Genomic DNA, 20,314 nt, shown 5'->3' with positions numbered 1-20,314 from the left:
TTACTTAGCTCACTTCCTTGGTCGCGCTAACCCCATTGTTCTCCTTTGTGTGTGTTTTCGTGTTTTCTTGACATAGATCACCACTTTTGACATTTCACTTTGGATCTTACCCACATTTGACAATAGACTTTTCTGTTGATCTTTTTCGTTTGCTATCCACCCCTTACCCACCACATATAGAGTTCTTAGCCTTTTGCGTGTGCTTTGAGTGTGTGTGTGAGTAACCCGATACATTTCAACTTTGCTCTTGACTTGAACCATTTTCCGATACTTTCTTGATAGGTGAGATACTTGTGTAGCTTTCCTTCCACCACATACATATACACCTTCCTAGTGAGATATATACATGATGACCCCACAAGAGCAAGCCGAGATGAGAGCATACTTCGCCGAGCTAGATGCTCGAGAAGCCCAAATGACACCCAAAGATTAAGCCGAGTGCAACGCATACTTCAAATACCTTGAGAGCAAGAGTGACATACACCATGAGTTGAGTGAGGACACTTTGATTTCTAACAACTTAACATCTACTCCTCTTGTGTTGTCTTCCCCTTTGCTAGGTTGCTCGAACATCGCCGACGCCATTGCCATGGAGATGAGGGACTCCACTATATGTGAGATGAGCGACTCCACTATATGTGAGATGAGCGATTCCACCATATGTGAGCTTGAGTGCCTCCACTTCGAGAGCATGAGCGATACACCAAGTTAGATGAGAGTGGTAGTTGATAGGTCATGTGAGGCCATTTCAAGTTCTAACAACTTACCCTCTACCTCTAGTGTGTTCTCTTGTGTCTCATTAGGTACCATGAATGACGAGACGCCGATCATGGAGAAGATGTACATGGTGCATGAAGATGATGATATCACACCATGCTTGATTGAAGATGAACATGGAGGCCACATCGAGCCTACCACTTCCACAACACCTACCTCATATGAGCGGGACTACAAAGGTGCACATATGGGTGTTGATGATGCCATGATCCCACTAGTGGACATGATGATTTGTGAGTGCTTGCATGAGTTGGATGATCCTATTGCTATGTCATATGCTTCTTTCACTTTCCCTTGTGATACTTGTGCCATTGTTGATCATGTGGAAGTAGTTGTTTGTGACACTTTGACCATGCCATGCTATGAGTGTTTCGATTTCTATCCTATTGCTTGCAATATGTTGAACAATTTCTCTTTCCCATGTATTGCTTGCAATGTTGATAATGATGCTTGTGTTGTGACAACCTTGCCGAACAATTGCTCTTTCCCTAGGTTTGTCGACAACAATGATCTAATGTTGAACATGTTTTGTGCTACATGCTTGCAATATTCTCCCATTAATGCAACCAAAATGATGAACAATTTCTCTTTCCAATGCTTGGCTTGCAATAGTGTTAATATGCTTGTAAATGAGATTGCCCCCATAGCTCTCTCAAATTTTGGAGACTTTGCATATATCCATGTTGAGCATGTTCCCATGTTTAATCCGCATATTCACCTTATCTATTATGATGCTTCGCTTAATGCTAATGGTGATGTGCAAAAGAAATGGCGCATCATGATGGATGATGTGTTCATATACCATGCACACACGTTGTTCTTGTTGTCTAACATGTGTGTAGGTACGCAAACTCCAATGTCAACCTCGATTGAGCACGAGTTGACAAAAGGAGCTCTTGAGAGCATGATACAAGTGAGCTCCAATGAGTGGTTTTGCCCGCACACTTCCACTACACAAGATCTCTCAATGAGAGCACACCGACACTTTGATAAGGTGACCTCCTTCTACTTGCGCCCTCTTCCTAAATCCATTGAACTTTGGCTACGCTTTGATTGCTCCTTTGCTTTTCTTGTGCTATTGATAGGGCTCTTGACAAGTGAAGGGACATTCAAGCGTTGGTGTCATCTACCTCCTCTACACATTCATGAAGACTTATCGTCGAGGAAGACTCTTTTTCAAGTGGGGGAGATGATACGGGGCGACCTTCGGTCTTCACCGCATCATGTGCTTCATCGCCAAGAACCACACTCAAGGCCGAGGTCACGGAGGCATGGAAGAGAAGAAGGAAGAAGAGCGTCCGAGGTCGCCAAGAAGAGAAGGCGCCTGCCACAAGTCAATTCGGGCCAAGGCCCATGTACCCCCTTGTTTCCCTAAACTACCCCTCCTTAGTGGCTCCCTATATATAGGCTCCCACCTCCCCCTTTATTAGGTAAGACATAACTTGAGTGAGTACTTGGCTTATGCCTCCACCGTCCCTTTGGGAATTAGGGAAACCCCCTCCTCTCTTAGACACAAATCTATGAGTTGTATCAAGGCACTCCTTATATGATTTATCTTTCACACTTGTGATTCTACCGCGGTCTCTCACACGTGTGACTCCATAGATCGTATATCGGTCTTTTTCTCGGGGATTCTACCTCGTGTCTCTCCTTGAGAGATTCTATCGGGATAGTGGTTCGGGCTATCGGGAGTAAACCGGAATTGTATCGGGTTGTGTTGCGTGCGTTTGCGTGTGTTCATCGTGTTCTTCGCCGTGTTCTTCGTGTTCTTCCTCTCCCCCGCCTTTCCCTCGGTCAATTCGTGAGATCGGGCAACCCACGTGGCCTTAGGCCGCATCAATCTGGCATTGTACAATATAGTGCACCACAAAAGCGATACTATTGCTAAGGTGTTGGAAAATTTCCCACCAAATGTGGAGTTTAGAAGAAGTCTCATCGGTCCCAGACAAACCTCTTGGCATGAATTGTTACAGCGTCTTGAGTTAGTTCAATTGACACAGGGGCCGGATGTATTTCGATGGAATCTTACCGGGAATGGTTCATTCTTAGTGGTTTTTATGTACAATGTTTTAATTCAGCCTGAACTTCCGATCAATAATAATTTCAAAATTTGGAAGATGAAGATACCACTAAGAACAAAAATCTTTGCCTGGTATCTTCGTCGGGGGGTAATTCTTACTAAAGATAATCTTGCCAAACGCAACTGGCATGGAAGTAAAAAGTGTGTCTTCTGTCATCAGGACGAGACAATTAAACACTTATTCTTCCAATGTAAGTTAGCTAGGTCTATATGGTCAACCGTCCAAATAGGGTCTACCTTATACCCACCAAGTAGTGTTGTCAATTTATTTGGCAACTGGTTCAATGGTGTGGATGTTAGGTTTAAATGTCTTATTAGGATGGGAGCGATTGCAATCATTTGGTCGCTGTGGCTATGTAGAAATGACAAGATTTTCAATAATATTTTTTCTTCCTTTTTGCAGGTCATCTACCGGTGCACAGTTTTGCTTCGTTCATGGATACCGTTGCAGCGTGTGGAGCACCGGGACCTCTTTACGAAGGTGTCTTCACGATTGGAGGATACGGCGGGGGATATTTTCTCCCAACATGGGTGGCAGCGTGACCTTTGGCTAGATCCTTCTAGCTAGTTTTTGTTCCTGTTTTTGAACTCTGTTTTATCTCTGAACACCTTTGTGGTTTTGTAACGAATTTGTGAGCGGTTGTGTGCATCTTAATTATGCAGAGACCAGGCTGTTGGGCAAGTAATAAAGTGCCATTTTCAAAAAAAAAAAAAGGAAAAATAAAAGGACTACTGTACTTTTCCTAGTTACAAGTAAATAACTTGCACATCTTCGATAACACACACCAGCAGCAGTACACGTAGCCAGAGAATGAATCTGTTAACTGATGATGCGCTAGCTTATGTGTGACACACAAAATCGTAATTTGACACTGAACCCACGAAGGAAAGGTATCCAGTTTTTGTATCTCGCTGAAGGATGTGCACCGATAAACTAATCAACTACTAGGTGCGCACAACAATGGTGCCATAAAATAGATCAAAATTTCCCATTTAAGTATCTCAGTACATTTAGTCGACAGCAAACACCACAAGGACCAAAGAAGTGGCTACTTATCACGCATGCAGATGTGCTGATCACGGCAGCAACTCTACGAATGCAGTGCTACGCCAGGACTGGTAAAAGCGTTCGGAAACAGATACAACATGCCACATTATCAATCTCGTGCATCAGCTACTACGTTTCTTAGCAGAAGCACTGGATTCGGCCTTCTTTTTCCTTTGCTTCAGGGTCTCGATCTTGCTCTTTTTCCTTTCCTTGCCAATCTGCAATCGCATAGAGTTAACGGATTAGTTACCTCTCAAAAAAGGTTACCATGGTTTCGTGGGCAGAGAAACGTGATTCTATCCAGTTGAGCTTGATAGCAGGGTTTATTTTAATTGATGGATGCATATATTTAGTTAAGGACACGTACCTCCATTGCTTTGAGGAGGCCTCTCTTCCTGTTGGACATGAGAGACTTTGAAATTTCTTCAGCATCATCTGCAGCTTGTTTAATAGGATCATCCTCCTTAGCTTCCTCGGATTCATCTCCTTCCACATCGGCTGGAATATCAGCCTTCTTATTTGATATATTAGAGAAGGTGTTTCCCTCAATTTCCATCTTCAACTCTTCATGGTATTGCTTCTCTAGCATGTCCAACTTTGAAAGAGAAAAAGGAAAGGCAATTACACAAAAGCAAAAGGCATACGCTGAAAAAAAATACTAAAAAACACAGTACAACTGTACAAGAGACTTGTATGCTGAAATGGCATGGAGCTCACCTTCCTCTTCTTTTCAGCCACTTCGTTATACTCGGATCTTGTGTCTACCATCGAATTCTCCTGAACTTCATCACCTAGACCAGGCAGAGGCAACACCTTGCTCTTAGCAGCATCTTGCAGCCTCTTAATGGTCTCTGCATACTCAGGAACATAACCCTCTTCATCATTGTCCACAAAAGGAGATAAATGTGGTGGAGGGACCCTAAGATGAACAAAAAAACTAGACGTTAGCATAGTTACTATTGAGTAGTGTGAGTTCAGTTAAGTTGGTTTGAATCAACAGGGGAACATTATATGCATCTCACACAAAATCATGTTCACTTAGCTAAGGCTGTTTCTTAAGCTTAGTTTGGATTGAAGAGATTTTTTGACGCAAAATAAACAGTCAGCTAATTCCCAACTTTGCCTTGTAGAGTAGCACCAACACTACGAACTGGACTGTGGTGTGTATCTGAGTGGTGTGTGTGACATAGTGAGATATACCTTCCGACAATATAACCTTCTGTTGGCAGTATAAGGAGAGCATTTACACAATCGAAAATCCACTGTGGTTGAACATACTCCCTGGAGAGGAAAACATGGCTCTGAGTCGGCCTGTCAACAATCTGCAAAACAGCAGATGTGATATATCTATCAATACTTCATAACCAGCAGATGAACTAAACTGGGGGAATACACGTGCATGGTGGGGGAGTGGAGGCAGCAGTGGGAATGGTATGTTGTGTGAAGAAAATCGAGGCCAATTTAGATTGTGCTGCTCAAAGATGATGGGCAAGCAAAACTTACCTGATGGGTGATCTCTTCATCTGTTTCCTCAAACGGAGCTCCTTGTCCTTCCCAAGAAACAGTTCCTCCAAATGCTGGAATAATAAATAAGAGGGACTCCCTAGGCACCTGTGAAGTGGAAGATAAAAAGGAGAAAAGGTAAATACTTATGCTGAGGCAAATAGATGGAAAATGATAGTCTTCAGTACACTTAACTCCTGTTACCTACCTCGCGACTTAAATAAAATTTCAAGCCTCTGAATAAATTCCTAGAATCTTTAGCAGGACCATCCTCTATATCATCAGCAACTGATTCTTCTACAAGATGCATTAGTGCACCAGGTTCATTAGCTGGGAGTTGATGTTGAAGCTGTGCCAATCTGAGTTCAGATTCATCAGTTTTTGAGTTCTCTTCGTTATTCTCAGTCTCTTTATCCTCAGTTGACCCATTAGAGTCTGGATTTCCTGGCAGTCTTCCAGTAGACATATATCGGGACAGCGCATAGAGCTCTGGTATAAACATAACAAGAAATGTCAAACAAAGAAAACAATGTCACTGAATCATAAACAAAGAAAGGCAAAATAAATGAGTAAGAGGATACAAGAAAGGATGTTGGCTGACGTGACTGCTATAAGCACCATCACTTACCAGCAGATAAAGCTTCAAGACGAGGATCCAGAATAGGAGGGTAGTTTACATTTATTGAATGGTAAAGCTTGAAGTTGATAAAGCCTAGAAGAGTCTGCAAGCATACCATAATCACGAAAATGAGAGGAGCACTACATAGCCCAGATACCATCGACATTTGGAAACTGTAGGAAGTGGGTTTTTCGCAATAGTTCAAGAAATGTACATACATGTACCCAAAGGCAACAAGTTCCGTTTGAATTTTAGTTACAAAGTAGAATCCTGTGGTTTTATGAATATCATTTACAACTTCACAAGTAACTGTAGAAATGTTTGGAGAACCAAAAAAAAGCACTATGTTACAGTCTAACAAACATAGTAAGCACAACAGAGACAATTCAAATCATGTAAGCTGAAAATAAACAAGCAAGATAACTTTCCAAAAATATTTGATGTTTTAAATAAAAAAAAATAGGGAAATGGAAATAATAAACCTAGCAATCTATTGACAGAATTTGATAATTACAATTATTCTAACAGAAGTGCTTCAAGCTACTGAAGCCACCACAATCAGGCAGAGTATAAAGGACAGACGGATGGTAGCCTCATTCCAACGCATACAGGATTATCTTCTATCTGCCTGCCACCATCTGACTATAATTTACTCTAAATGAATGTACAGCAATTTTCCTTTCAGAAAAATGATTATATATGTTCTGAGTAAAGCAGAAATGGTGAAGAACTAAAGAGTATTCACATGCTTACTTCATAGAATTCCAAGAAGGTGAGCATCACATTGAAGTCGACGTCATCCGTTAAAACTTGCTGAAGAGCATGTGGAGTTAGCCAGGTGATCTTTTGCCCTTGAACTTCAGCCTACAAATTGTAGTCGAATCATAAATTTTGACTCTACAATCGCAATGCACTGAATAAGAATGCAGAGGGTATGCAGATGACAATAACTTCACATAAGTTACCTGGTAGTATATGCCCTTGACAGATATAAATGTCTTTCGCAGGGAATTAGTTCGAGAAATATATGCCTGCCATTCATGGCTTAACCTACAATGTCCAAAGATTCCTCCAAATTAACAAAATGATGCAAGGGCAATGCTGTATATATGGAGAGCAAAAAAGAGGCAAACGCCAAAGTACTTCACATTTACAGGGATTTTTTAAAATTATTTCCTGGCTACCAGTAAATATATACTTTCACAACCTTAAATTCTTCCTCACAAAACCACTGATATGGCAACGCACTATAGTGGCTATAAAAGTGGGGAATGCAAAAGACATGATGACCAGATGTAAAGAGTGGGAACTTAAATCCCATTTGGGCATTACAGGTCTCAGGTAATTCCCAAACTGAACGTACCTGCGGCAATTATGAATTCGTTGTACTTGCACACGTTCACCTTCAACAGCAGGTAACGCCGCAAACAAATGCACCATCGTTAGGCAATCATCCAGGTCTCTAAGGGCATCAATAAAAGTTGGATATCTGCACAGTAACAATAAGAAAAAAGATGGATCATGTTATGTAGAGATAACACAGTTTGGACAACCCCCAAAGAATCATCTTAAACTCACTCGGTACCTTTCAATGATAAGCCTATCGAGTTTGTAAGATGGTGGACGATTCAACAATCTGTCTGCAAGATCCTTGTTTTTCTTAGCAAAAGCCTTCTTAACTTTCTTTCTGTGAACCCTCATTTCCCTGAAATCAACCATGAAGGAAATAGCATTACAAAATCATAGTTGCCAACAGGCTCCTTATATCACAAAACAATAACTCGGGAATAGCGTGGTCTAATATACGCATACTGTATTTAGTTCACGTGACAATAAACAGTGTCCTCTTGTACCATAGGTTAGCATTGGTAGTGATACAAAGCACTGCACGGAAGGAGTGCAAATTGAATAGCAGATGGCTCTACGATTGCCTACAGTAAGTTGGTTCTGATATTGATCTATTTTTTCAAAGGCTTGGTTCTGATATTGGTTTCTTTTTCCAAAGGCCTCTAGCCCTCTAGTAAAAATAAAGCTTCCCACCTAAGCGCAGGAACTCATTCACAAATCATATGCTACGAGCAAAAACTCACAAACAGATCCATAGTCCTCTGGCAGTAGCACTAGTAAGATCAGATCACCTTACAACATGGAATCACCAAAAACAGGGCAATAAATGGCATCTCTTCAAAAGTGAACACACAATTGCAACTCACAGAGCACTGTGCAGGTAAACAGATAAAAAAGCATGCAGCGTAAATTTTTGCCAGGAAGCTGAAGTACCTGAACTTCTCAATCAGAGGGTCATGGAGCAGAAAGGCTATGTCCTTCATGTGGTAGTAGGTCTTGTGGTTCCCTTCCACCTTCTTCTTCGGCTCCCGGGGGAACACACCCTTGAGTATGCATAGTTTCCTGCAGGAGAATCGTGAACAGAAAAATTAACACAGCTCTTCTCAGTAAATTTGCAAAATTGCAAGCGAAATCCGATGTCCTGAGCTTCTCTCGGCATACAGGCCGCTCTATAGAGAAGGGTAAATTGCACTAATTAGCTGAATGAAGAGTATTTGAGCTGACTTAGCAAATTTCCACGCAGCTGGTTAACATCAACGCTACAGAAAATTTGGCTAAATTTATCATCGGCGGTGAGTAGAGGCGGGGGGGTCGAGAGGGGACCTGAAGACCGCGAGGGAAATCTGCAGGTAGCTGACCGCCTTGGTCCTGGTGATGTACTTGGCGGCGTTCCCCTCCTTCTTCTTGCCCTGGAGCACACCAGAAGCAACAGGCTAAGAGACTCTGCGGACGGCAGAGGGGGGAAGGCCCTTGGAAGAAAGGGAGGGAGAAGGGAGGATTACCGCAGGGCGATAGTGCTTCGGCATGGCGGCGGCGGCGGTCGTCCTTCGGGGACGGACGGGGAGAAACGAGAGAGGGGGAGATGGGTTTTAGGGTTTTGGTTTATATGGCGGCGGGGGCTTGGGCTGGTCCGCTGCCGCTGGAGCAGAGTGATAGGTCGGGGTTCGGTCGGTTGCCGTCCTCCTTGCAGATATTTCTTCCCTAAAATTGCTTTTGGCTAACTTTTTTTTTTCATTTAGCTTGTGTGGTTCTTAAAACTTCTCTAGTTTCAACTAGTATCTAAATTTCTTTGGTTTATTTATGAACATTATTACAGCTAATTTTTTTTGGCATCGTACGTTTCTCCACCAGTTTTTTTTTTATCCAAGGCCCCGAAGGGCCTGGATACGCCTTCAATTATAAGCGGTGAGGATATAGTAGGGACCTCCAGAAATAAAACAACGTCAGAGCAACCCCTGACTTTTACAAGAACTCCATCACCACCACTACACTGAGGACTCCAGCTTTGGCCTTCTTCGCCAGCTCTGGGACAAAGCCACTTGGCTTCGAGAAGAAGATGTGTGTCATCGAGAGTCCTTTGAAGGGCCTCCTCGTGGAGGTTGAACAAACACCGGTGAACTTCGTTGACGTGAAGAGAGGCCACAAGTTGGCCATCAGTTGGCAGTAGGCTTGGGCCACCGAGATTGTTCTCCACCTCATAGTATCATCTTCTCCCTGCCACCCATGTCTGCCGTCAACAACTCCAGCCCACGCATTCTCCCTATCGCTACCATGGCAACACAAGAGAAAGAGTTGCGGAGGTTCACCAACATAACCCACGCAACATCCATATTTGAGAGCTTATTGACGAATTCTTTGGCCTCGGAGCTTCTCACCACACATGACTCCATTCACCGTAGCACCATGAGGAGGAGGAAGAGTACCATACAACCAGTCGCGGAGCTTGAAAAAAAAATCATGGACGGGCCAGACTCAAAAAAGCATAAAAAACTGATTCTGAACCATACCTAGATTGATTAGCTGTTACTCAATATTTTTTGTACCATGGCTATTAAAATTCGCAAAATTGAAGAAACAAAATCTAAACAACACACCGTGCTATCAAATTGCAGCCAAGCATATGAGAAAGAACGAATAGTACATGGGTAGGAAAATTGGAGTAGAATAGGGGCTGGATTCAATCGCAACGTTGTTTGGCGGCTGCTAGACCTCCGGCCGGTGGCCATGCCCATGTGATGTCGCCACACCTGCAGCTGTGTGGTGATCTCCTGACTGTGTTGATGCCTCGTGTGCCACTAGCTCCTCCACTGATTCCTCGGCCCCTTTGTTTTTCAGCCTAAATCGCTAGAACTAGGATCAGTAGTGCCTAGTATAGTGAGGCGTCCCCCATCCCTGGGTGTGGCTTATGTTCAGAGACGAAACTGAGAGTCGAGCGAGCTACAACGAAAAAAGGCAACGTAACAGGCCATTGCCTTCTGATGAGCTGGGCCTTGTATGCATAGGAGTAAATATTTTTTCAGCAGAAAACATGGGCGGGTCATGGCCCAGTTTTGCCCCAACTAAGCTCCACCGAGTGCCACTCGGGAGCGCCAAGCTGACTTGCTAACGACATAACGCTAGAAACCGTAGAGGATGCAAACCCTAGACCTACCTACTACATCTATACAAGTATGGGTCCCTCACCCAGCTCGATGTCGCCGACTGCCGGAGAAGAGAGGGGAGGGGCCTAGCAGCCTAGATCTAAGGGATGAATAAGAGAGGTTTCGGGAGGGACATGGGATTTTTTCCACCGATTAGTTTGTGTCAAGCCGACATGCTCAGTTTATGCATGGAAATGTGTTTCAATTCGAATATGGGTGGCTAAGGTGTCGCATCTACCAACAAACCAGATGGATCTACACCAATTTCGAAAGTTGAGTGGTAGGTAAAGATGCCGCAAAAGGTTAAGAGCAACTCTAACAAACCCCGTAAAGGTAGCCCATTGAAAACGCGTACAAGGGTCGCGGAAAAAACGTGTATTAAGGGTGGCATGGGCTTCCATCGAACAAATCCCGCAATGGGAACGTTGTAAGTGTACATTGCCCCTAAGTGTGTTTCTGGTAATTAATGATAATCCTCTATGGACTAATGTTTTCATTGTGTTTATATGAAGGAATATTCCATAGGTATTTCTTGAAGTCCATATGTTGGATTCAAGTGTGGATGCCATGAATATGATGTTATACCTTTGGTATTGGTATCAAGATCATCGATTTGAGGATAAGCATATGATATGATCAAGAAGAAGAAATGAAGATGGAGTTCTTGTGTGGAACTCAAGTTAGCCATGCTCTAGCTTATGTGTTAAGTAATGAATGATCAAGATATTATGATAGAACATGAAGAGATACAAGGTTGACCAAGAATAAGAGTGGAGACTAAATTCAAGTTGGTCAATACATGGAGCATAAAGATTGTACCACTTTGGATCATGTGATCTTGTGGTATGGTAAGTCTTTTCAATTTTGCTTCATGAGCTAACCCACTATATATGTGCATTTGTGTTGTCTATGTGTGTTAGGTATCTTGTCATGGGCATGCATCAAGAGTATGATCTCATATAGCCCATGTGAAGATGTCATCAAGATTGAGAAGGGCAAGTTCAAGATGAGCATATCGAAGATATCATGCTTGAAGCTTGCCATCCATTTGGTGATAATGGATATGTGAAGATGTGCCTCAATGGAGCTATCCCATGGTGGTGTATGGGGTAGCATTTGTGAATCTTTACAAAGCAACAATGATCATGTGAGCATTCCGTCTTGAATGAAGCATGAAGCGTCATCATCAAGATCAAGCGGGATGTGCAAGGAAAATGGATGGCCTTGCTATGTTTTCCTTTTACCGGTCTCAAGGTGGTTGTTGAGAAACCGGGTTATAGGATAGATAGTTGCACTATCAAGAGGGCTTTCAGTTGGGTCACTTGATTGCATCGCCTTAGGGAGCTCAATCCTTTGCATAATTTGCATCTTCATATTCTTGTTGCGTCTTCGTGTTTCTCTGTGTGAGGTTCTTGAGCTTGTTGCTATGTTTTCAATAAGCCCAAGTTCATTGAAAATGGAATCTGTATGCATCTTCTATTGTATTTTCGAGTTTGGACGTCTTTATCGTCCGTTGACGTCGGGAGGCTTCCTCTCTAAAATCATATAAAAACATTATGTGAGGAGCCTCAATATTTCCAACAAAATTGGTTTCATCTCAATCGGAGTACGAATGTGAAAGTTGTCGTGTTTTCGGCACCTAGGTCGGCATGTCGGGTGCTGCTGTCGAGCTACTTGGCACCTGGTCCGACCCACCGAGCCCTATGTTGGGTAGGTCGGCACCCTGGCCGGTCCTGCCGGGCTCAGCGCCGGGTGGCTCGATTTTAGCTCAAACGGTCATTTTTTCTTGAAGGGGTATAAAAGGGGCCTTCTTCCCCATTGGTTCTTAGGGTTCTTGAGCATGTGTTTTTATTACCATTGTTGAACCTCTTGAGGTTGCTTCCTCTCACTTTCCTCCCATGATCCTTGCATATTCTCGGGGGGGGGGTGAAAGAGGAGATCTAGATCTACAACCTCCACCGATCAATTCCTCCTCTAAGTGAGGGGAACTCTTGGGATCTAGATCCTGGAATCATGTGTTGATTTCCACCCTTGTTCTTCCTGTCTAGTTCCTCCATAGCATTTGTTGCTTTGGTGGGATTAGAGAGAGAAGGATTTGAGCACTTTTCTTGGTGTTCTTGCTTTGCATATTTGCATAGTGTTAAGCTCTCCAATATGATTAGTTCGAGTGAGAGACCGTGAGCTTGTTACTCTTGAAGGGGTGACCTCCTAGTTGGCTTGGAGGCTGGTGGTCCGATGACATCTTCGTGGAAGATGTGAAGAGGCCCGGGCTTCTCCATTGTGGAGGTTGTGGAGCTTGCCATCTGCGGAGTGGAGGAAAAGCTAGCCATAAGGAAAAGAGCTTTGACTTTCGTGGTATTGGCTTGAAGAAGAAGGTGAGCCTTAGTGGCGTTCGGGACACTCTCGTGGTAGCCCGCATCTCTCCAACGTGACGTGCCTCACCTTGTGTAAGGTAACACATGAATACATCTTCGTCTTCGTGTGCCTCGGTTGTCTCTATACCCGAGTTTACTTTCCTTCTGATAGCCATCGTGTTTGAAGTACATATATATTTCTATAGCTTGTGTTCATATATATTGTGCCTATCTTACTTACCTTGAGTGTTGTTGCACTTAGTTGAACCTAACATATTTAGGTTTCGTGCTTGTAAAATAAGCGTTATTTTAATTCCGCATTTTTACAAGCCAATCCATAATAGTTGTTGAAATGCCTATTCACCCCCTCTAGGCGATATCTTGTCATTTCAACCGTAAAACCAAATATTTGGTCCCCAAGGGGTGTGGTGAACCACCACCTTCGTTTACGAACCCCGAGAACGACGCGGCGACATGGGAGTCACTATCGGAACGCCTTCTTGCATCATGCAGCTCGCTTGCAATGCCTATGCAAATCTTATTAGAGCATTTCTAACAGTCCCCGTAAAATTGCGACATGTAAAACGCGAGTATATGGCACCGAAAAATCAGTTTCGCCCGTGTTACGAGTTGGTGCAGATCAGTTCCGTAAACACGATCTGTAAAACTCGAAATTGAATTTTGCGAGAGAATTAAACATATGAGTTCATCGGCAGATCGAGTTCGGCGGTGCAATTTAACTACATACAACATATAGTTTACAAAATACATAAAATAACCTAAATCTACGCGGCTGACCTAGATTGACCAAAAACCGGCCCTGGGATACCTTGCCCGGGCATATAAGAGTGGCGACGACGGACGACGGCCAGCTCGACGACGAGCTCATGCTTGACGCGGCGGACGTCAGCTTCTTTTGCGCGGCCTCATAGGTGCGTACATGGCGGACGATGTCAGTCTCCTCGCTCCTTCGCCTCGAGCATGATGCTGGCCGCCTCGTTGTTGTCGTTGTGGACGAAGTCGCCGTCGTCGAACAACTTCGGCGCCACATCCTCCTCGTCCGATCTCACCTCATCGTCGCTCGGTGATGGAGAACGGGGGTGGCGGCAACCACCGAACGACATGCCCTCGCCAAAATTGGCATGCCGGGTGAGGTCCCTCGGTGGTGTCAGCCCCTAATTCGTCCAGCGGCGAGCGCTGCGCTTCCGCGCGCCCTCGAAGATCCTCCATTTCGTGCGCTCCTCCGTGTTGCGGAAGACCCTCTCGTTGGGAATTGCTAGGGCGCTTCCACCCCCAATTCGCCCCTCCTCCCGGAGCTACTACCGCGAGCCATGTGGTGGAAGGGGTGGGCGTGGTGGTGCGGCGGATGCGGCGAAATCCCTCGCTGGAGTGAGCTTACGGATGTGGCGGAGTGGCGAAAGGTGTCGAGGGGAGTAGGGTTTCCAGCCCGTATCCTTTCCTTCGGCCTGTTTCTATACCGATCGGGCGGAGGATTAAACACGCCCCGTGAATTGTTTACTGGTTGGGTCACGTGTATAGGCTCTGATCTGCGCCGTACACCCAAAGAATGTGTATATCGGGCCGGACAATACGGGTCCGGCCCATTTGCTCTTAGCCCATTCCAGCTGCGACCCACCAAAAAAAAAAACATGTGCACACCGCACACGGACCGTCAACCCGGTCGTGCCCGGGAAGATTCATCTCTGCCCAAAAACCAGATCCTGGGCCCACCTACCAGCGATACAGAAACTCCACGCGCCAAATCCCTCGAACCACGCAGAGAGCCCAGCTCCGCGCCGCCACCAGCTTTCGCGGCCTCGTCCTTTTTCCCGCGCCGCCACTACGAAAAAGCTCTTCCCGCCGGCGCCTCCCACCGCGCGCGGAGCAAAACTCCTCCATAAACCTCCTCTCGCCCGCCAACCCTCCGTCCGGTCTCCCCTCGTCCCCCCACCTCAACTCGCGCCCCTCTCTCTCTGACCCTCTCCCTCCGATGGCGATGAGGCCGCCATCCTCCAGCTCCTTCTTCGGCGGCCTGCGGGCCCGGGAGCTCGGCGGCGGCGGAGGCCCCTCCGCCCGCGCCTCCGCGGCGCGGCTGCACTACCTCGCCGACCTCGCCTCCGACCCCGGCGGCCGCGGCTGCGGGGTCATCTCCGTCGACCACGACGGCGACGCCGCCATCCCTTTCGCCGTCTCCTTCTGCAAGGTGAGCCTGCCCTCCCACGGATCCCAACCCCCCCCCCCCCCCCATTTCTCATATTTTCCCCGCAAAGTTGGATTTGGGGCGACCGATCGCGCGTTAATCTTTAATCTTTCCCCCAGGCGGCGCTAGTCTCCCGCCTCCTGGCCGTCGCCGACGAGGACGGGTATGTTAGCCTCTACGACACCCGCCGGCGCCTCCCCTCCAGATCCTCGTCCCTAGACAAGTCAGGTTAGCTTCGAATCGGATTCCCCCTCTCCCTGGTCTAACACACCCGCTTCTGACTCACAATTTGGGCTCAAATTAGATGGCTCCCACTTGCCCCAATCTGAATCTTGCTATTTTCTTTGCAGCTGAAACGAGGCTGTCCGATTGGGTCGCCCACAACAATGCGATCTTCGATGTGTGCTGGATCAAGGTAACCACATCTACCTGCAATGTGCTAGATACAGGCGTTTCCTCTGTTCCGCAGTAGTGTACCTGTATCTGGCGAACTCACAACAGTGTTTCTATGCCATTTCTGCAGGAAGGATCGCAATTACTGACAGCGTCGGGCGACCAAACTGTGAGTAACGCAACATGAGCAATCAATTTGTGTAGTTCATCATACTACCAACTAATCTTTGCCTGTATTTTTTGCATAATCTCACTTGGATTGCTTGACTGTATCAGGTAAAGATATGGAGCGTAGAAAATAGGAAATGCCTTGGCGTGCTGTCAGGGCACACCGGCAGCGTGAAGTCGCTGTCATGTCATTCTTCCAATCCTGGTTAGTATTGTATAGCTTGATTTTGTTCAGATTAGCTTCATACATCATGTCTGCAGATGTCTGTTTGGAGCTCCAAATTCAAGTAGTTTATTTTCTGTGCAGAGCTTATTGTTTCTGGTTCAAGGGATGGCTCGTTTGCTCTCTGGGATCTAAGATGTGACCCCAAAGCTCCAAATGGTCATGGTGAAGCATGCCTCACGTATGTTATCTTATGATTACTGCAATCTAGATGCTTGCATTTTAGGTAGTCAGCAAATGCCTGTAGCAATATAAATCTTTCACTGACTTCAGCATGTCTCACATGTTAGGTCTTCTGCTGTTGTCAAAGAAGCGCATAGTCCTGTGCGAAAGAGTCGGACGAGGTCTCGAGCAAAGGTATTTGATCTACCAAGAAATGTTTTTCTTTCTAGGGTTGAATGTACACTCACTTGACTAATCTTGCTCATCTTTAGGGAGCTTCAACCAGCATCACATCAGTTCTTTATCTGAAAGATGATATCTCCATTGCCACTTCTGGTGCTGCAGACAAGTAAGGCATTTGCCCATCCATTTTATCCTGCATTTACTACCTAGGTTCATATATTTTATTGGCATAATTATGTGGTACATTACAATTCTGAGTTTTCAACTTTCAGGTTTAAACACAATGCACCCAATTTTGTAGTTCAGTTTTATTTCATTTCTAAAAAGTATGTGTCTAATACTTACAATAAATGTTTGCCAGCGTTGTAAAACTTTGGGATACACGCAACCTTAAAGCGCCCGTTTCCAACAAAACATCTCAATCAACAGCACAACCTTCGGTAAGCAGCTAGCAATCACAACAAAATGTGTGTGTACTTCAGTTTCAAGGCTCACTGATCCTTTGTTTCAGAAGGAGGGGGTGACACATGGAATCTCTTGCTTGTCTCAAGACTCATATGGTGCGTACATAGCTGCGTCATGCATGGATAACAGGTAATGATAATATTTGATCACTCTACCAGACTATGAACAAATGAATAAATGATGTCCTTGGCGAAGACTGTCTCTGACTTCCTAAGCTTTCCACTTTCAGGATCTATCTGTATAGTGCTCTCCATATGGACAAGGGTCCAATAAAGTGTTACACCGGCAGCAAAATTGAGTCTTTCTTTGTCAAGGTGAGCGATCAACTGGTCAAACCTTTTTCTCTTCCAGCTGCATATTTTTAGTTTTTTTCATGTATTCTTTATTTAACACCTTCTTTGGTGCTTGAATGCAGTCTGCCATTAGTCCAGATGGGACTCATATTCTAGGCGGTTCAAGTGATGGTAACATATACTTGTGGCAGGTATTTGTTGCATTCCTGTTATCTTTTTTCTTGTACATTTTGTTCACTGCATTCGTGCTAATGCATATTTACTCACATAGGTGGATCAACCTGAACTTGGCCCTATAGTTCTAAAAGGCCATGAGGGTGAAGCTACTTCAGTTGACTGGTACGATCTATGAACAAGGATTAATTTTTTCCTCATAACTTACCATCAATCTGATGCTCATGTTGCAATGCGAATTCCACAATTTCAGGTGTGCTTTAGAGGTGGGAAAGATAGTATCATCATCTGATGACACCACGGTGAGTCTCATTAAAACCTTATAAGTTTCATCTTACTGTTGCCTTGTCAAACACTACAAGAAAAGACTTCATTAGAAATTTTAAACCGTTGCTGACATGTTCTACGCAACAGGTTCGGGTATGGAATACCAAGAAAATAGACTGCACCAACATAAGCTCCCCGACAGTTATCCGTAAGAGGGTAACCGCCCCAAAAATTGAGTGCCCAAGATCGGCTAGCCATGAGCAAGCGACTACTTCAAGAGATGTAGCAGCCTGCAATAGTGCAGGCGGTGAATTGCCAACCAGTTCACATTCCCCTCTCCGCCCTAGGGTGTTGGAGTTTGGCACACCTGAGTCTGCAAAAAAGAGAGCCTATTCTTTGTTCCAGGAGGAGGCCTTGGAGACGAGGAATAGCCCAGGAGGTCAAACAGACAGTCCCTCTTCAGTCCTAAATCCACCCCCTTCGCTGAAGAGGAAAACAATTCGGGACTATTTTGCCAGTAGCACATCTTGAATTTGACACTCTGGCAAATAGAACGTATTATTGATTCTTAGCTGCTCCAAGGAGCTTTCTTAACTTATGGTGAGAACATTGTTTTTCTGCAAGACTTTACTCTGCTCATACTTGACAGATGTGCAATGCTAACTTATTAGCTCTATCTTTTCTTCTATGCAGGCCAGAGTGTTGAGCTGTGTCAAGACCTGCAACTTTTGCAAAATCCCTCTGTGGAGCTGATGTGGTTATATACTCATGATTGATCTGATGAAGTGTTGCTGTACATGATATTATTGTTGAAACCATATGCCTTTTCTCTTTCTATTGTTTCCTCATTAGTCTGAAAAAGATCAAAACCATAGGTTTTGATTTTTAAGGAAACCTTGTTAGTCATTAGTCTAACAAAATTAAACCTTGTTAGTAGATTCTTCTAGTGTATTATCAGTAAATAAAGATTTATCTGTCAAAAATGATGATGTTGACAGCTGCCAGTTGTATCATGAGAGTTCCGGCTTTGCTGCTTTCGTGATCTGACATGATGGTCCATTGCATACTCCTGTAATCCTGTTTGTCCTTTGAGCTGACAAAGATTGGTCAGCTTATCAAATGGTCCAAGGACCATGGTCAATAATGGGGGGTATTTAGCATAACCAAATTAATAGATTTGTTTCCCTGTTGGCTGAATTTATTGTACATAATTCTATCTTTCTTTGCTTCTGGAGCTCGCAAAAAAAAACAAAAAAACAAACTTATGTCTTGAAACTGTATGGACCATTAGGCGTGTCCTTGATCACAACAGCCCTTTTACTAGAACACGTCCTTTTGTATTGGAGGGGCAACCTGAGATATAACAGCTCAATGCTATTCTGAGATACTACTGAGTTATGTACTTGAGTTGACATTTTTCTTAGTGGTAATGCTGAAAAGAAAGGTATTTTGTGTGACATTTATGTTGCAGATTTTCATCGAGTAAATTATTGATTTAGAACTGTAAATTAGTTTAGCCTCCAATATCTCATAAATAAAGATTCCTGTTCTGAAAACCACTCAAAATCTGTCTTGTTTAGGTATGTCACTCTGATTAGTTGAGTCTTACTGTGTGACCAGGCATTAAGTCATTAATGCAACGATCATATAGCCAGTGGTTCTAAAGATTGTTTACCCATAATGTTTGATCATGTTAAGTAGATTTTCTTTAAAAAATAATAATAGAAGAAAAGGTCAAATTGTTTTTTTACAATACTAACCTCACGATCTGTAGACAATGAAATATATGGCAAATCCAGAGCCAAGAATTACTTTGAGTGATTTATCTGTAATGTGTTTATTATGCAATGGATACCGAACTAGACCAATCTATTGTGACACGTCACACAAAAAAAAAACTCCCTCCATCCATAAAAAGATGTCGGAGATTTTGTGTAAATTTGAATGTATCTATAGACTAAAGAGTGTCTAGATACAACCAAATGTAGATAAATTTGCGACATCCTTTTTATGAATAGAGGTAGTATCTTACTCGTACTGATGTACTTAGGTCATACTACTCAATATTTACCTGTGAGATTCTTTTGGCTCACAGTTCCACAATCATGACAACTTATGGAAGTTTAGTTTCTGGACACATGGAGTTGAATTACAGCTTACAAATTGAAGACAATGATTTTCTTAAGAAAATAGAAGAACCACCATAATTGGCCGAAAAAAAAGTTAGATAATAATGAGCAACAACAAACATCACATAACCTACTTTTAAGAAACCATCGAAACTACAACATTAATCGTTTCATATTCAACTCCTCAAACAAATAACCATCCACTTTCACTTACTTGTTGATATATAAGGCAATACTAGAAAGTACGAGTGGCTTAAGGCAAAAATACTAAAATTATGTAGACCATAAGTCGTGCAAGACAACCGAAATAACACTCGAAAAACATGTGTTGAATTATCTCCTCGCGACCTTACAAGCCCCACTGGTCAGACTGCTTCTTTTCTATGTTGTCCTTTGTAAGATCACTTCTCTAGATATATATGTTTCAGTTATAAAAAAAATCTTTAATCACCTCCTGAATGTAAAGGAGGTTCTCAATTCCTATAGTGGAGTACGTACATGGACTAGAAAATAGTCTCCATTAATGTGGATCTTGCATGTAGAGACGTCCTTGTCCACTATGATATTAAAAAATGCAACTTTGACAGTAGCACTTTCTATGTCACTAACAAAAGCCCTCTACGAGACTCGGGCAACCCATCATTAGAAACTTCAAGACGAATACGTGCACAACTTTTATGAAAGATGAATACTCCTAGTAGTTGATGCACTATTAATAGGTAGCATTTATAGAGCGGAACATTGATGTTCTAGGATGAGCCTCTCCTTTGCAACCCAAATAGAAGCCAT

At 43.8% G+C, this 20,314-nt stretch overlaps 2 protein-coding genes across 2 annotated transcripts; one reads left to right on the top strand and one right to left on the bottom strand.

Moving 5' to 3' along the window:
* Window positions 1–3,800: 3,800 nt before the first annotated feature.
* Window positions 3,801–8,987, bottom strand: LOC124703964 (pescadillo homolog). Its single transcript, XM_047236199.1, has 14 exons — window positions 8,877–8,987; window positions 8,698–8,783; window positions 8,308–8,436; window positions 7,613–7,732; window positions 7,391–7,516; window positions 6,993–7,077; window positions 6,781–6,891; window positions 6,037–6,130; window positions 5,617–5,897; window positions 5,409–5,516; window positions 5,106–5,227; window positions 4,623–4,824; window positions 4,273–4,500; window positions 3,801–4,123 (listed from the first exon to the last, which is right to left on the bottom strand). Exons 1-14 carry the CDS (start codon window positions 8,898–8,900, stop codon window positions 4,028–4,030), a joined length of 1,812 nt encoding a protein of 603 aa, XP_047092155.1. The 5' UTR covers window positions 8,901–8,987; the 3' UTR covers window positions 3,801–4,027.
* A 5,871-nt stretch (window positions 8,988–14,858) lies between these two features.
* LOC124700167 (denticleless protein homolog) lies at window positions 14,859–17,927 on the top strand. Its single transcript, XM_047232333.1, has 15 exons — window positions 14,859–15,071; window positions 15,188–15,296; window positions 15,419–15,483; window positions 15,592–15,630; window positions 15,738–15,834; window positions 15,937–16,033; window positions 16,143–16,209; window positions 16,287–16,363; window positions 16,559–16,637; window positions 16,712–16,791; window positions 16,892–16,976; window positions 17,078–17,146; window positions 17,227–17,294; window positions 17,383–17,431; window positions 17,544–17,927. The coding sequence occupies exons 1-15, from the start codon at window positions 14,859–14,861 to the stop codon at window positions 17,925–17,927; spliced, it is 1,578 nt and encodes a 525-aa protein (XP_047088289.1).
* Window positions 17,928–20,314: the final 2,387 nt, after the last annotated feature.

The sequence above is a fragment of the Lolium rigidum genome, chromosome 3 (genome assembly GCF_022539505.1).
Source record: "Lolium rigidum isolate FL_2022 chromosome 3, APGP_CSIRO_Lrig_0.1, whole genome shotgun sequence".
NCBI classification, from domain to species: Eukaryota; Viridiplantae; Streptophyta; class Magnoliopsida; order Poales; family Poaceae; genus Lolium; species Lolium rigidum.
This window is presented reverse-complemented; position numbering and strand designations above follow the sequence as displayed.

Coding starts and splice junctions, on each gene's coding strand:
- LOC124703964 (XM_047236199.1), bottom strand. CDS start 8,900: ATGCCGAAGCACTATCGCCCTGCG. Junction 5,898..6,036: donor TCTTGAAGCTTTATCTGCTG/GTAAGTGATGGT, acceptor TGTTTATACCAG/AGCTCTATGCGCTGTCCCGA. Junction 5,228..5,408: donor ATGAAGAGATCACCCATCAG/GTAAGTTTTGCT, acceptor GCTGTTTTGCAG/ATTGTTGACAGGCCGACTCA.
- LOC124700167 (XM_047232333.1), top strand. CDS start 14,859: ATGGCGATGAGGCCGCCATCCTCCAGCTCCTTCTTCGGCGGCCTGCGG. Junction 15,835..15,936: donor ATGTCATTCTTCCAATCCTG/GTTAGTATTGTA, acceptor TTTTCTGTGCAG/AGCTTATTGTTTCTGGTTCA. Junction 16,034..16,142: donor CATGGTGAAGCATGCCTCAC/GTATGTTATCTT, acceptor CTCACATGTTAG/GTCTTCTGCTGTTGTCAAAG.